This window comes from Rhinatrema bivittatum, chromosome 9, assembly GCF_901001135.1.
Source record: "Rhinatrema bivittatum chromosome 9, aRhiBiv1.1, whole genome shotgun sequence".
In the NCBI taxonomy this organism is placed as follows: domain Eukaryota; kingdom Metazoa; phylum Chordata; class Amphibia; order Gymnophiona; family Rhinatrematidae; genus Rhinatrema; species Rhinatrema bivittatum.
Window position 1 is genome coordinate 174859117 of NC_042623.1, and position 14349 is coordinate 174873465.

The 14349-nt window shown below is 41.6% G+C and overlaps 1 protein-coding gene across 2 annotated transcripts in view; it reads right to left on the minus strand.

Annotated features, from left to right (window-relative positions):
- Positions 1-8309: 8309 nt before the first annotated feature.
- The window catches only part of TIPARP (TCDD inducible poly(ADP-ribose) polymerase), a 47154-nt gene continuing 41114 nt past the window's right edge, over positions 8310-14349 (minus strand). For both annotated transcript variants that reach the window (XM_029615868.1, XM_029615869.1), the window contains exons 5-6: positions 11309-11584; positions 8310-9038 (exon numbers count right to left, since the gene is read on the minus strand). In XM_029615868.1, the coding sequence (XP_029471728.1) occupies positions 8591-9038; positions 11309-11584 (724 nt within the window). In that variant the 3' untranslated portion in view covers positions 8310-8590. The remainder of the gene's footprint in view (positions 9039-11308; positions 11585-14349) is intronic.

Consider the following 14349-nt stretch of genomic DNA (forward strand, 5'->3'; position numbering starts at 1 on the left):
GAAAAAGTTCTAAACATGTATATCCTAGATAAAAGATGAGATAGGATAAATATATTTAAATATCTCAAAGGCTTTCATGTGCAGGAGAGCCTCTTTCAAAGGAAAGGAGACTCTAGAATGAGGAGTTAAGGGATGAGAGTGAAATGGGATAGATCAGAAAATATTTCTGTACAGTATGGTAGTGGTTGCATAGAACAGACTCCCACCGGAGGTGGTGGAGACAAAAACAGTATCTGACTTTAAGAAAGTATGGGATAAATACAGGAGATATCTGAGAGAGTGTTGGGAATTACACAGCTAAATTAGTTGGGCAGATGGGCCAACTAGATAGGTCATATGATCTTTTTCTGCCATCATGTTTTTTTGTTTCTCCTGAAGGCTCAACAGATGATCCATAAAGTTGACCACAGTTGCACTGGGTTTGGAATCTTGCCAAAGACGTTCTCAGCTTATTCAATGCCTCATTCCAAGGATAAGCCCACAAGTCAAGCCAAATCTGCATCTTCCTGGCTGACTATAAGCAAGATCCAAAGCCACAAGGAAGAGTCTCAAGCAAAGGTCGCAGTGCATTGCTGCAGTTCCTTGACACATGGCTCTTTCCAAATGATCCAAACCAGGTGCACCTGGCAGTTAGTTTGGCCTCCCATTCCAAGCACACTCTGTGCCACTTTTCCCAGTGCTATCCTGATGCCTTTGAGTTGCCTCCTCAATAAGACCAGTTGGGATGGACAGTTTCCTATGAAGCCTTCCCATCATTGCCACCAATATTATTCAACACAGCCCTGGAGAGGAGAATTTCATTTGACATGACACCAGTAGTTGAGTGCCACGTACTCCAGTGAGTGTGCCAAAGAATGCACAAGCTGCCATGGCTCCCTTGCTGCCAAATTCTCCCTTGACCTCAGTCTTAGAAAGAACTGAACCAAGACTGGGTCCATTGGTGCTCTTGGCTTCTGGGTTGGTACTATCTCAACGCTCCTTCATATATAAAGGACAGAATCCAAGGAATCCTGATGTTCTGAGTATTCCTCTGTTAACGGTAGTCCTGAAAAGGACTATTTTCTTTGGAGCTCTCTCCGCATTAGGGAGAAAAATTCTCTTCTTGAGGACTTTTGCTTCCCAGGTTATATTAAAAGGATTGCTAAGGCTGGCCCCTTCGATTTGCAAGTTCAAGGAGAACCCAGGCACTTTTGCTTGCTCTCCTGCATTACCTTGATGCCCTGAAAGAGCTGGTGGCAGTATCTATCCAAACTCTTTTAGGATATATGTAAGAGGAGGTGGGAGACCCCTCCCGTCACACTCCCAATGAGAAAGTATGGCATACAGGTAGCTACAAAATTCAATAAACCCTAACTGCTGCACCACAATACTGCTTTAATGACAATGCACAATATTTAACATATATCTTTACTTAGCTCAATGTATTCTTTCCTTTCCCAGAATCACGTTTCCTTTTTTAAAAGAAATAAAGAAATAAATTATTGCATGAGCAGCAACATGGTGCAGATTTGCATATCAACAAGCTGCTCCCAACTTTATTAGTTATTGAGACAGATGGCAGAGGGTTAAAAAGTAACTTCTTTATTTACCTACCCACAAAGGTCATGAAAGCATCATAGATTACAATAGCACTGAACAATGCTTGGTATGTCAAAAGCTGCAGAAGCTGGTTCTCTCTTACCTTATGGGAAAAGTTCATAACTCACTGAGGAAAGATTTTTTTTTTTCATTCCTTTTATTTTGTGAGGCAGCAACAGGACAGTCATTTTGTATGAGTGGTTTCTATCCTGCTAATCTCTGTAAAAGCTGAACTTTGCCTGTAGTAAAGAACAAGGCAAACACCATAAAGCAAACGACAGTGCAAGGTTGACCAGGACCATTTTGCACGGCAGAGTCAGGAATGTTCTTTCCTGCTGTTTCTGCTTCCGGACCGTTGCTATTGGACGTCGCAGCCTGGAGGGAGGGGCCTGGGAGATCTCTTTCCTTTCGGCATTGGGTGAGGAACCAGCTCTAGGGGATCCTTCGTTAAGCATCAAGCAGTTGGGGGTGGGGGTTATCGGTACAGGGCCTGGCTGTAGGCTGAGAGGGTGATCGTGGCCCACATTGGGCTTTGTACGGTATTAGCCCCCTGAGAGTTAACACAGAACCCTAACCACCCCTCTCCAAAGTGTAGTTAAGCTCATACATCTTGCTTAATGTGATGTCTTAGCACTTTTAAATATTAATGAGCTGCTTTACGTAAATTCGCATTTAATGCAGCTCATTACTATTTAATGAGCTGCACTGCATGCAAATTTCCATGGGAAAGAAATCAGTAGAGCTAGTCGTCACGAAATGAAACTCCAGGGAGGATGACTCAGAACCAATGACAGGAAATATTTCTTCACAGAGGGTGGTGGATGCCTGGAATGCCCTTCCAGAGGTGGTGGTGAAGACAAAAACAGTGAAAAAATTCAGAGGGGCATGGGATAAACACTGTGGATCCCTAAAGGCTAGAAATGAAGAAAAGAAGGCATGGGGGTAACTTGCTGATGCAGCGGTTACTACCCTTAACCAATAAGTCCAATACTTTTGATGCAACTCCAACAGTGCTTTCTGCTTCAATGGCAAAAAGGTAAACGGGGAATTCAAACAGCAAACAATGAGGACCCTGACTTTTACGGTCTGGGAAACTGATAAGTATGGGGGTAACCTGTATGGCATGGCAGATACTCCCAAAAGCTTGCTGGGCAGACTAGATGGACCATTTGGTCCTTTTCTGCCGTCATTTCTATGTATTTGATGTATTTTTATCGCATGTATTTTTATCACATCAATCAAGTTAACATTGACATGCACAAGTGGATTAGGCTAACGTGTTAATCTCAGTGCACTTTCATACAGTAATCTCTAAATAACTGTTAATTTATGGGTGCTTTCTTTACTCATGTCAAAGGTAATTCCACTTATTTTCCCATTTTCACCAGAACTTGAAGGTGAAGAGAAAGGAACAATGTCCAAGCAAAAACGATTCTAACCTTTTGCATTATTTATACGTATGCTGGCAAAGTCCTGCAGTTTATTGTGCTTTGTAATCAGCATAGTACACTGCATTATCTGGATGCCACAGCTTATCCAGTGCAATGCACTTTGATCCAATTCAGACAATTACTGAAAAATACAGGCTGTTAAAAGCTGCCATTCAGTTCAGAAGGAAGGTACTGAAATTTACAGGCAGCAGGTTTAAACCCAATTAAAGACAGTTTTTCCACTGAACACACAATCACACTGTGGAATTTGTTGCCGGAGGATGCAATCAAGGCATCTAGCACAGCAGGGTTTCAAAAGGTAACTGGACAAGTTCTGGGGGAAAAGTCCATAGCCAGTTAGTAGCCAGGTGGACTCGGGCAAACCCACCGCAGATTCTTGGGAGTGAGCAAGAAGGATTGGATTTACTCTTTGGCATCTGCTGCTGTTAGGGACAAGATGCTGGGCCCGATGGACCATTGGCGGGACCCAACATGGTATCTCTTCTGTTTTTTATGTTCTAAAACATTGTATAAACAAAGTGCAATTGTCCTGAGCTTTCTTCTTGCTGTCCTAACATGACTAAAAGAACAAATCCTAAAGAGACCAGATAAGCTGTCAGCTTTCTAGTATTTTACTGCTGTTGCCAATACGGTGGCATCTGGTGGGTCAACAGATAATATTTGCTCCTCCTTTTGCCCTCTTTTCCTCACCCCCACCAGTACCTCTTCTCTCCATCACCAACTCCCTCCCTGGTTCTTTCCACCTCCACCAGCATTCGGCCTTTTTCCCCCTCGGCTTTCTTTATTGTAGATGGTACGATTTCGCCACCGCAATAATATGATCACCTTTAAACCTTTTTATCACCTTAATCAGATTGCTCCGTTTGTACACAAAAGGTTTTCTCTCTTTTCAAACATGAACAAAACAAAATGCGTCAGCAGTTATCCTTACCTGACCATTGGCACGCTTCATTTTTGCTCTGCGGCAATGTTCCCTAAATTCAAACTAGCAGTTAGATTAAAAAAAAAAGTGCAGAAATGAAATGAATAAGTTGGAGAACTGCCTGAACATTGGTTTTGCCCACATTTGAAAAGAAAGCTTTGAAGACTACCCATGATAGACAATATTATGTAATTAGATTTCTTCTACTCCTCAGTGGTTTCAGTATATACACATGGAAAATTAATTTTTTGTTACGACAGCTGGGGAAGGTGATTTTTGACATTTAAAGCTCATAGAATTAATGACTTGCCTATTGCAAGACCAGCATTAGAAGTGTATAAACCCGCACAACTTGGACAATGTCCAATAAGAAGCTGTAAATTTGATCCTCGTTAGCACTTTGCAAATCTGTTAGTATATTGCATATTCTTTATTATACAGAAACAGGACAAACTAGACTTGCAGAGAATTGAATCTACAGCAAAACTTGCATTAACAGAAAGTCTATAATATGCCAATTTGTAACAAGACATGTATTCAATTGATACAACTATGTAATTTCATTTGTGAAAAATTCATTTTTAGCCAAGACAATTTTATAACTCTTGATTAAAAATAAAACTCAGTATGCACTGTAAGGCAGATCTAGGATAATCGAGAGTATACGCCCCGACGGATTTAGGGGCCCAAAATAAGTCTTTTTTGCTCTCCAAAATGTATGAAATGGATGTTTTGAGCAGTCAAGACACCTCTACAGATTCATGAATAAATATACAGAGGATACATAGTGCATACGCATAGCTAATTGGAATATATAATACCTACCTGATTGCCTGATGCATATTGCTGTTAACTGATGCTCCCTTGTAGTCATATTTTCATGGGGATGAAGGAAAGGGAAACCTAACGTACGACGTTACAGTGAAGAGACAACTTTGACTCCTGATGTTCCCACTCTGGTTCTGCAGCAGCCAATTGCCTCCAAGATTAAAATGGGTGCTAATATTATATTTACCACTCCAGCGCCTGATTTTCTATTGGAAAAATAGCTTGCGACATCTGTATTTTATATCCTTCCCATAATTTATAAACTACTAAATTAAGCCTCCTGGGCATCTCAGTTTCTGGTATTGGTTCATTTCTTGAGCTTCTCTAAGTTTGTGGACATTTTTACAGCCCTTTGTACTTTTAGCTCCATTCTTATTACCTTGTTAAATCAGGCAGGACTACCATCAGCTCCTATTTTAGCTACTCTAGATATCAAGTCCTGGTATTCTAACATCCCCCAGGAGGAGGCCATAAACTGTTGTACAGTCAGTGCTTAACCAGCTCCCAGTCCACATTCTGGTTCCTACTGATTTTTTGACAGACCTTATCCATAGTGCCTTTACAAAATCAAACTAAATGCACTGCGATGGGGGAAACTGTGTCCCCTGATATTGCATGTTTTTATATTTCGTGTTTTTGAGTGTACCTGGCTGTACCAATCATGCTTTTGGCATCCTATTTTGATTTGGTTTTGATATATCATATATTTGGTTTTGGTTGGGTACTGATGTACAGTTTATGTTTGACTTGCTTTAATACACAGGATCCTAATTTACATTTTATCATTTATACTCTACATAGGTGTCATTTCTAGGCTGATTATTGTACAGGACAGTTCATTACTGACATTTTTAGGAAACCAATAGATACTGTAATTATATGGGAGTCCTCATCCATGTTCCCTCTGAAACATACTGGTAGGCTAGATTTTTTTTTTTTTAAATTACAGTGCCTTTGTACCACATGTTCAGATTTAATAGTGCAGGCTCAACAAATGGCAAACATTTTTTTTTTTTACATCTAGGAGGTATCCATCTCAAGTTTCTAAGGTCGCATTTAAACATGCCCTTTTATATCAACTGTGACTTGGGTTTTTATTTATTTATTTATTACCACTTTTGGCTCAAGCCTCAGACAAGTTCACTCGTGTTCTGTTGTATTCTGGGTGTTTGAGACAAATATCGTGACTGTGAAATCTCATTGGTCTGTAATGGCGCCCCCCATCCTATCTTCAACCACACATCAAGATTTGCTTTTCATCACGGATGCAATCTAAGAGATATTTTGTTATCTTCCAAGATGTGTTCAGCTTCTTGCGGTGGCTGCCATGCTCGTCCCTCCTCTTTTTTTAATTGAATTTATCCAGCCTATCACTCCTTAAAAACACCGGCTTAATTCTTTTCAATTGCCGCACTTCAAGAGTTATCTATTTGTCTTGGTCCATGCTTTCTGCACTTAACTGAGATGGTTTGAGGAATACAAGATGCTAAAACAAAAATGTTTATTATTGTACCATCCAGATGGCAAAAGACAAGAATCCATGAAGACTGAAGTTGTATCCAATGGTTCCGTTTAGAAGCTTCTCCGTGGCTTACTGCAGGAGGTGCACCAAAAGATCACGGACCTCCGATATTTGATTCAATGAGAACACTGCAGTTTTTACATCCCAATGGCCTTAACCAAGAGCTTGATAGGTTGACTTTAATCCATATGCGTCTTTATGGCTTGGTGCTTTTTGAACAGCATCCTTAACTCTAGGTTTAATTTTTCCCTTCCCTCCCTTTTGTGGCAGGGGGTGGGCATTTGTGTGAAAGGCTTTTTCCAAAGCTATAAGATTGCTATTTTTGCACAGAATAGATGATCATTTTTGGATTTGATGGGATGTTTATGAGCACATGCTTTCATTCATGTTTTTATTTATTGACTTCAAATAGATTCTGCTCATGTGTTTTTTTTTGCCACAGGTTTTTGATTCTTCTAGAGTTAAAAAGGACCGTTCCTTCTTGGGAAGAGCTATAGCAGCCATTTTCTTTGCTGGCTGATATTGCTTTGAAGTTTGTGTATGAGGATTAAGCCTTTACTAGCTAGGTCAGTTCTGCTTGTTTTTGTATCTCAGTATGTGTAGCTTTGATCTGTCTTCCAATATAGGATCTTAACTATTTTCTAGGACTTTGTTCCTCCTGACACAGCCCTATGGTAAAACAGTTTGTGTTGAGAAACTGAATTTGGACTATCACGTGTTTAAGGATGTCTAGTAGAAATTAAAAGCTTTGGAACACTAAGTCATGTAATTTGGACTGATCTCGCACTTTCATCGCTTGTATTTGTTTTGACATCACTCATGTGATGGATACATGAAGTAGTGTTTTTGCACCACAAAAGTCCATTTTTGTGTTTACTTCTGCACTCTGCATCAACTGTAATTCACAACTTCTTAACCACTTGCCCTAAAATTTAATGAAAACCATTTGGGGAAATCCCATATTCTTTGGGGTACCCAAAATGTTTAAAACAGGAATGCCACTGACTTTTTTTTTTTTTTTAAACAATATGCAAGGAGATTCTCTTTTACTTGAGCAAGCTGCAAAGCTCCTGAAAATACCTGCTAGAACGCAGCCCATGCTAACAGTAACTAGTTCTTTACAGGATCAAATACAGATGACTTCTGAATGACTTAAGTCTTTGTGAAAAGCTACCTAGCTGTATTTCACATAGTAATTTTCTTAGATCCAAAGCAGTGACTACACAGAGTAAGCATTTAAAGTAATTTGCAAAATGTACATAATCTTATTTCTAGAGGGTATCAAGGATGCAGTGATTGCTGGAACATACAGAATAATTAAAAACTAAAGTCAAGGCCTTAAGAAGCTTGTAAAGGTTTTAAGTTGTGTGGATGGACAGCCTAGGAGGGTCAGATGGTCTTTATTTGCCATCATGTTTCTATATAAAAACTACTGATCTCAAGTCCTATAATGACCTGGGACCCCCAAAATAAATCATTGCCTGGCTTTTTAAAAATAAGGGCCAATACATGGAAGGGCAGTTTTCCAAGCCGTGGCCCTGGAGAGTCCAAAAGGGTTTGCACTGGGTTCACAACTCATGTTCATGTTCTTTCGGCTGCCGTACGAAGGCAGAATAGAAGGAGAACATTTCAATTGGGGGAGTAAAGCATGCATGCAGAATAGAAGTTTCAAATCTGCAGACACCTGCAGCCACTTCCCCCTTTTCTCTGCCTGCAAAAGAGGTAGAAAGTCCAAGGGGACCTCTGTGCTTGTGCACCTGTATAAGCAAATATGTGTATATATATATATATATTTATTTATTTTTTAAATTGTCTACCAGGTCCGCAGGTAGAAAAGTACCTGTGAACTTTGCACCCTGGCGGGTTACTGAAAGTTGCCCCATAATTATTGGCATTCGTATAAGGATATTTTCTTCTTGATGGCGTGGACAATATTCGACGTCACAATCTTCAAGCCAGGCTCCACCTCCTATGCCACTACCAAAATAAATAAATTTGAACAAAACCATTGCTTTTTAAAACATGAATATTTACTAACATAAATAAACAGTATTTTATTAACAAAAGGCACACATTTTAACTATAAACAATGGAAAAAATATATCTACAATTTGCACGTGCTCAAAGCAAGTGCATAATTGGTCATTTGCAAAAAAAGGGTTTTGTTTTCACTTCCCCCCCTAGTAACTTTTTCTAAGGTCCATTGAAGTCTGCATTTTTGACCCCCACATGCTGCTTCAGAGTGCAAAGAACAGTTCCTAGCGCAGAGTCCCGTCGCGTCAAAGGCTGTCAAATGGGAACTGTATTACTGACTTCTTCATACTGGATGACGAAATAAGGGTAGCTCTGGTCGTCATTAAAAATAACAAAAATCTGAGGTTCAAAATAATTGTCCACACAAGAGTCATAGAGGTCACTGGTCATGACCCCTGGATTTAAGGGGGGAGGCCTCCGCATGGTGTGATTCCCAACTGTGTATCTTCCCGTTAGTACTTTGGCCAGAAACATGTAATGGATTCCTTTGGGGGACCTTTTGGAAAAGTTGTGAGAGTAGCTCGCCTTCCTGGCAAAGTAACTGCCCTGTCCAAACATAGTGGCGTGCTTCCCACAGACCCGCGGATCAAAGTTGTGTTTGCAGATCCCATCTACTACATCTTGGGAGGTCCCATGAAACAAGTGCCTTTCATTCATGATCTTGTCCAGTCCTGACATTCTTCTAGACATGAACTCTTTTTTCCTAAAAAAAAAAAAAAAAAAAAAAGAGATCAGTTTCCTACTCACAAGATATTCACTGGAATTCCCTCCCAAGTATCTTAGGTGTGAAAGCAATTATCCAAAGTCAAGGAAGGGAACTGAAGCTTAGTTTTATAGAAGCCTTTGAGAACTAGAGTAGTCTGCTATTTGCTAGGTTTCCTCTTCTTAGGCACCTCTGCTTTTTTTTTTTATAGTCTTGAAGAATTTTTGTTTGATGATTTCAATAAAAATGATTAAAAAAACATTGATAGTTCATTTATGCTGCTATCATGTACTGTAATTTAAGTAATATTATTTTACAGTGTGACATGTTAATTTTAATATGTATTTATGATTTTGCTTTTGTAAACTGGCTTGGTGTGCTAAGGGAAAGGCGATGTATCAAACCAAACTAAACATTTCCAAAATGTGCCATGGTTTCAGATCTTTTATGGCTATATTGGGCCCACATACTATGGGTATGAGACAATATGATGCAGAGATCAAGGCTAGCACAGCTACTTTATTTGTTAGTTATTTATTAATTTAACATAACTTAACGTTTGTTTTATACTTGAATGACATATTAACAGTTTATTTTATTTTTAACCCCATGTATTTATCTCCATAGATTCCAGTTCATTGTAACCCCTGATCCATGTAATGCTTTTATGCAAGAACCGTTTCATTGTAAACCGATGTGATATGTATTTTCTACATGAACGCCGGTATATAAGAGTCCATAATAAATAAATAAATAAATAAATAAATAATGCATGCAGCAAGAGTCAGATTTTTAAGTGTTAATGGCAAAAATTAAAAAAGATTTTAGTGACTGATGAGGAAGATCCATATGAAAACACTACATTTTGATAAGCTTGTTTGTGGAAATAAAAGGCAGATACAATAGGCTCAGAAAATGCTAATCAGAAACCACTACACACTGACAGAGATCCAAGATAATCTAAAGGAATCTAGGTGAAAGTGTAACTGTTGTTGGAGGGCTATGTGAGACGGCAGACAAAAAGCTTGGTGCAGTTCTGTCTGCTTTGTAAGATCCACAGGAAGCTGGGCCGGCAGGGACAACGTTCATATGGGAGAACGCCACACGAGACCAGCTCTTCTCTTGATGCTCCAAAAGAGGACTCCCTGAACCGGAGACGCACCGCGTGGGAGTGCTTTCTGGGGATTCTGAGCAATCCTGCAGCTCAACACCACAAATATCAACCTAAAAATAAATAGCTCTGATACCTGCCTTGCCCTCCTCCATAGTAATGAATGTGAATTTGAGGTGAACTAAACCTGCTCCTGAAAGGTGCACACATTACGTCGTGTATGGTATTTTGTCAGTCTGAGGAAGGGGTTACCTGGCATGCAGGGTGTGACCTGGGAACCATCTGCTTCCCAACCACCATTCCTTGGGCTAATGAATTATGCAAAATCATTGCAAGGAACATCTTTTTTAGAATAATCACAGTGCAGTGTCGTGTATTCAGTGCCACAGTTAAATATTCCCAGTGACCCCCTGGGTATAAATGAGTACAATAGTGAAATGACTGCCTTGCAGTGCGGTGGCCGGTCATACTTGCAAACTAAGTAAATGCAATGGAAACTTATTAAAAGTAGAAAAATATTTCATGCATCTTTTGCCCACTGTATCAAGGCCAAAGCTGATAAATGTAACCTTACAATCATTCCTCAGCACTGCAGGAGTACATGCATGTTTCTGAATGACGCAAATGACATGCAAACGTGTTATTTTACACTTAAAAACTCATTTGCCCTAAACTTACGGGTGAATTTTCAAAGGGCCGCACGCATAAAAAAAAAAATCGGGACTTAAGTGGGTGGCTGGGCCCTGTGCGCGCATCTTCAAAAATGCTCGGCCACGCACACAACTCCCGATACGTGCACAAGTGCCAGGCCTTGAAAAAGGGGGTGGGCCGGAGGGCGTGGTCTTGGAGAGGACTGGGGAAGTCCCGATTGAGTCACCGCACGCATTTTAAGAAACTTTGCCCCGCCCCCTCCGTGCATGTGCCGCCCGCACACGTGCGCAGTCATCTGATTTTATAATACGCACGTGCTGGTGCGCGCATGTTATAAAATCGGCGCGTCCATGTGCGTGCACCGGGAACCGCGCACACACATGGCCAGCCGCACGGCTGTCCATGTGTTAGAAAATGGAAAAGGAACTCTTTCTACCATAGAAGGAAAATTGTGATGCATCTTTCCCCCATCTTAGTCCACCCACAGTTGTGGGAGCCCCGGACTCACCTTTTGTATTTCTCCCACAGGAAGAGGTTTTGCACGCGCAAAATTTTCAAGATCTTGAACTTGGTTTCGGGTACCGTCTTGTGAAACAGGTTATACACAGTCCTGTAGCTTTTGTCGTCTTTGGGAACAGGCACTTGAATGAACTCCTGAGACGAATCCATGGGGATCCACGTTTCCGGATAGAAGTTCGGAGAGTTAACGGCAGTGGGAGGTGAGGCTTGCGACGCGGCTGTTTCAACTGCTGGAGATGCTAAGGCAGGAATACCTCCAAGAGTTCTGGTTTGGAAAAGAAAAGGGGAAAAAAAGAAAAGGTAATGCTCCCCGTTGAAACATCTGCACACCAAACAAATCCAAACGGCCTCCTCAGTAAAGGTGTTCCTTAACAGTTAAAGTTACGCAGCCCTCCGGAATAGCAAAGGCGGCAGTACTTGTGCCAAGAATCCCCGGTGCCATTTGCTGCTACAATGAAGATGAGAACTTGTAGCCAATAAGAGCTCTCAATTGGTTCAAAGTGCAGATTTTATATAAAAGGAGTCATCTCCTCGAGGTGAAGCATAGCAATAAATTGAGTCATCTCCTTGAAGTATAGCACAGCACATCTGATTCTTTTTAACTTGTAAAAACTACAATGCACTTTAACCTGCTTTCCATTTTTTTTGTGTGTGTGTGTTTTTGTCTGACAGATTGTTTTCCTCATTCTCTTTTCTAGCTCAATTGGAATCAGCCCCTACCTGGGGCTTTTCCCTGCATTTCAGCCCACCCTTCTATAGCCCAGCCATTGCATAACGGCTGGGACTGCCTCTCCCCTGGAACTGTGAATGCTTTATAATTTGTTAGTAAGTGCAGGCATGGGGGGATGGAGGAACTCCATGGGACGGAGCATCTCAGACGGATCTCCCTTGGATTGTACTCTTTGCTCACATGTTGACATTAGACGCTATGAGGAAGTCTCTTCATGGTCATACCAGGACATTAACATAACAAAAAAGAAAAGAAAAAAAAAAGGAGCATAAATGCTGTAGTTTAAAGAGTAAAAGACTGGTTTACAATATTCTATTTATAATCTGCCGTACAGAAAGCTTCTGATTAGGAACATGGCTGACGAGGCTGCTGTTAGAAAGTTTTTTAGTTACTATCATTATCTTACTGGTTGGTTTCCTTATACACAGAAAAATTTGTAGGTCCAGTAGCAGTAGACCAAACTATTTCATACTATTATGACTATTTATTTATTTACTTTTGTATACCGGTATTCGTGGGGACATCATATCGGTTTACATCTATACAATAAAACGTAACATGATCAAGTTAAATAACTATGCCGTTATGCTCCTGTCATTTTTACTGTAGATCTAATGGGATAAGCATAGTTTTTGTACATTAAGAGCCTCATTCACTAAGGCTTTTCACCTCTTCTGTCTCTTATGGAAAAAAAAAAGATTAGTGAATCAGGCCCCAAGGAAAAGAAACTTATTGCTAAAGGACCAATCTATTTTAATGATCTGCCACTGGTTATGTATTTTGGGGTAGATTTTAAAAAAGTGCGCCTTCGCGTACTTTTGTTGGCGCACCAGGCGCCAACAAAAGTACGCGGGAATTTAGTAGATACGCGCGTAGCCGCTAAAATCCTGGATCGGCGCACGCAAGGCTGCCGATTTTGTGCAGCCGAGCTGCGCCAAGCCGCGCAGCCTGACTCCGTTCCCTCCAAGGCCGCTCCGAAATCGGAGCGGCCTTGGAGGGAACTCGCTTTTGCCATCCCCTCACCTTCCCCTCCCTTCCTCTATCTAACCCACCCCCCCGGCCCTATCTAAACCCCCCCTACCTTTGTCGGGGGATTTACGCCTCCCGGAGGGAGAAGTAAATCCCTGCGCGCCAGCGGACCGCTAGCGCGCCGAGACGCAACCCGGGGGCGGTTCCGGAGGGCGCGGCCATGCCCCCGGACCGAAACCACGCCCCCGGGCCCGCCCCCGAAACGCAGCGTCCCGCCCCCAAAACGCCGCGCCGATAGGCCCCGCCCCCGGCACACCCCCGACACGCCCCCCTCGAAAAACCCCAGGACTTACGCGAGTCCCGGGGCTCTGCGCGCGCCGGCAGGCCTATGAAAAATAGGCGCGCAAGGCCCTGCTCGTGTAAATCCGCCCGGATTTACGCGAGCAGGGCTTTTAAAATCCGCCCCTTTGTTTGTGTGCCCCCTGGAGCTTGAACCCAGATAGGTAGCTTAAATATAAATAAAAATATTAATAAATTATGTGTGTTTTATGGCCAGCTCAGAACTGATCTACTCAGTAGAAGCAAAAGCTGTTCTGGAGCAACGTGATACATAAGATGACTGCACTTTAAGAGTCACTGGGCCACGCTTAAGTCACCATCATAAAGCCCCCTGTGTTTGAGTGGGCTAGGAAAATATGTAGCTGCAAGCACTTGCACTGAACAGACATCTTAGGTAAGCTGTCATTGATCCATGCACATGAGTAACCCATGGAAATGTTGAATAAACTATGTAAGAGCATCATCTCATGTGAACATGTGCTTTGGAAACTGCTGCTGTCAATGTTTTTCCAACAAATGGATGAGACATAGTCACTCAGATGACTAACTCAAGACTGGGCTGATAAAAGCAGAAAACAGGAGTCTCCATGTTCCTATAGTATTAGAAAGACATCACAACACTAACTAAAAATGGTTTTACAGAATGGGATTCCCTAAATTTAGAGCCTTTAAAACTAACTTGCTGATTGTGCTCCTAAAATACCAAAGGGGAGGCAGAGTTGTTTGCCTGTTACCAGTGTTCTAAGGATAGTGGGATGCCAATCCTCGTATGTGGGCAATGGGTATCCAATGAACCCGGCCTGGAAAACTTATATCAAAAGTTCCCAGAACTCTGAGCACGCCTCACTGAGCAGGGCCAAATGCACCTTATACCATGCAGTCTTATTAGCAGAAAACATGAAACTAAGCTCTATGGCAGGGGTAGGCAACTCTGGCCCTGGAGTGCTACAATCAGGTCTGGCCCTGGAGTGCTACAATCAGGTCTGGCTTTT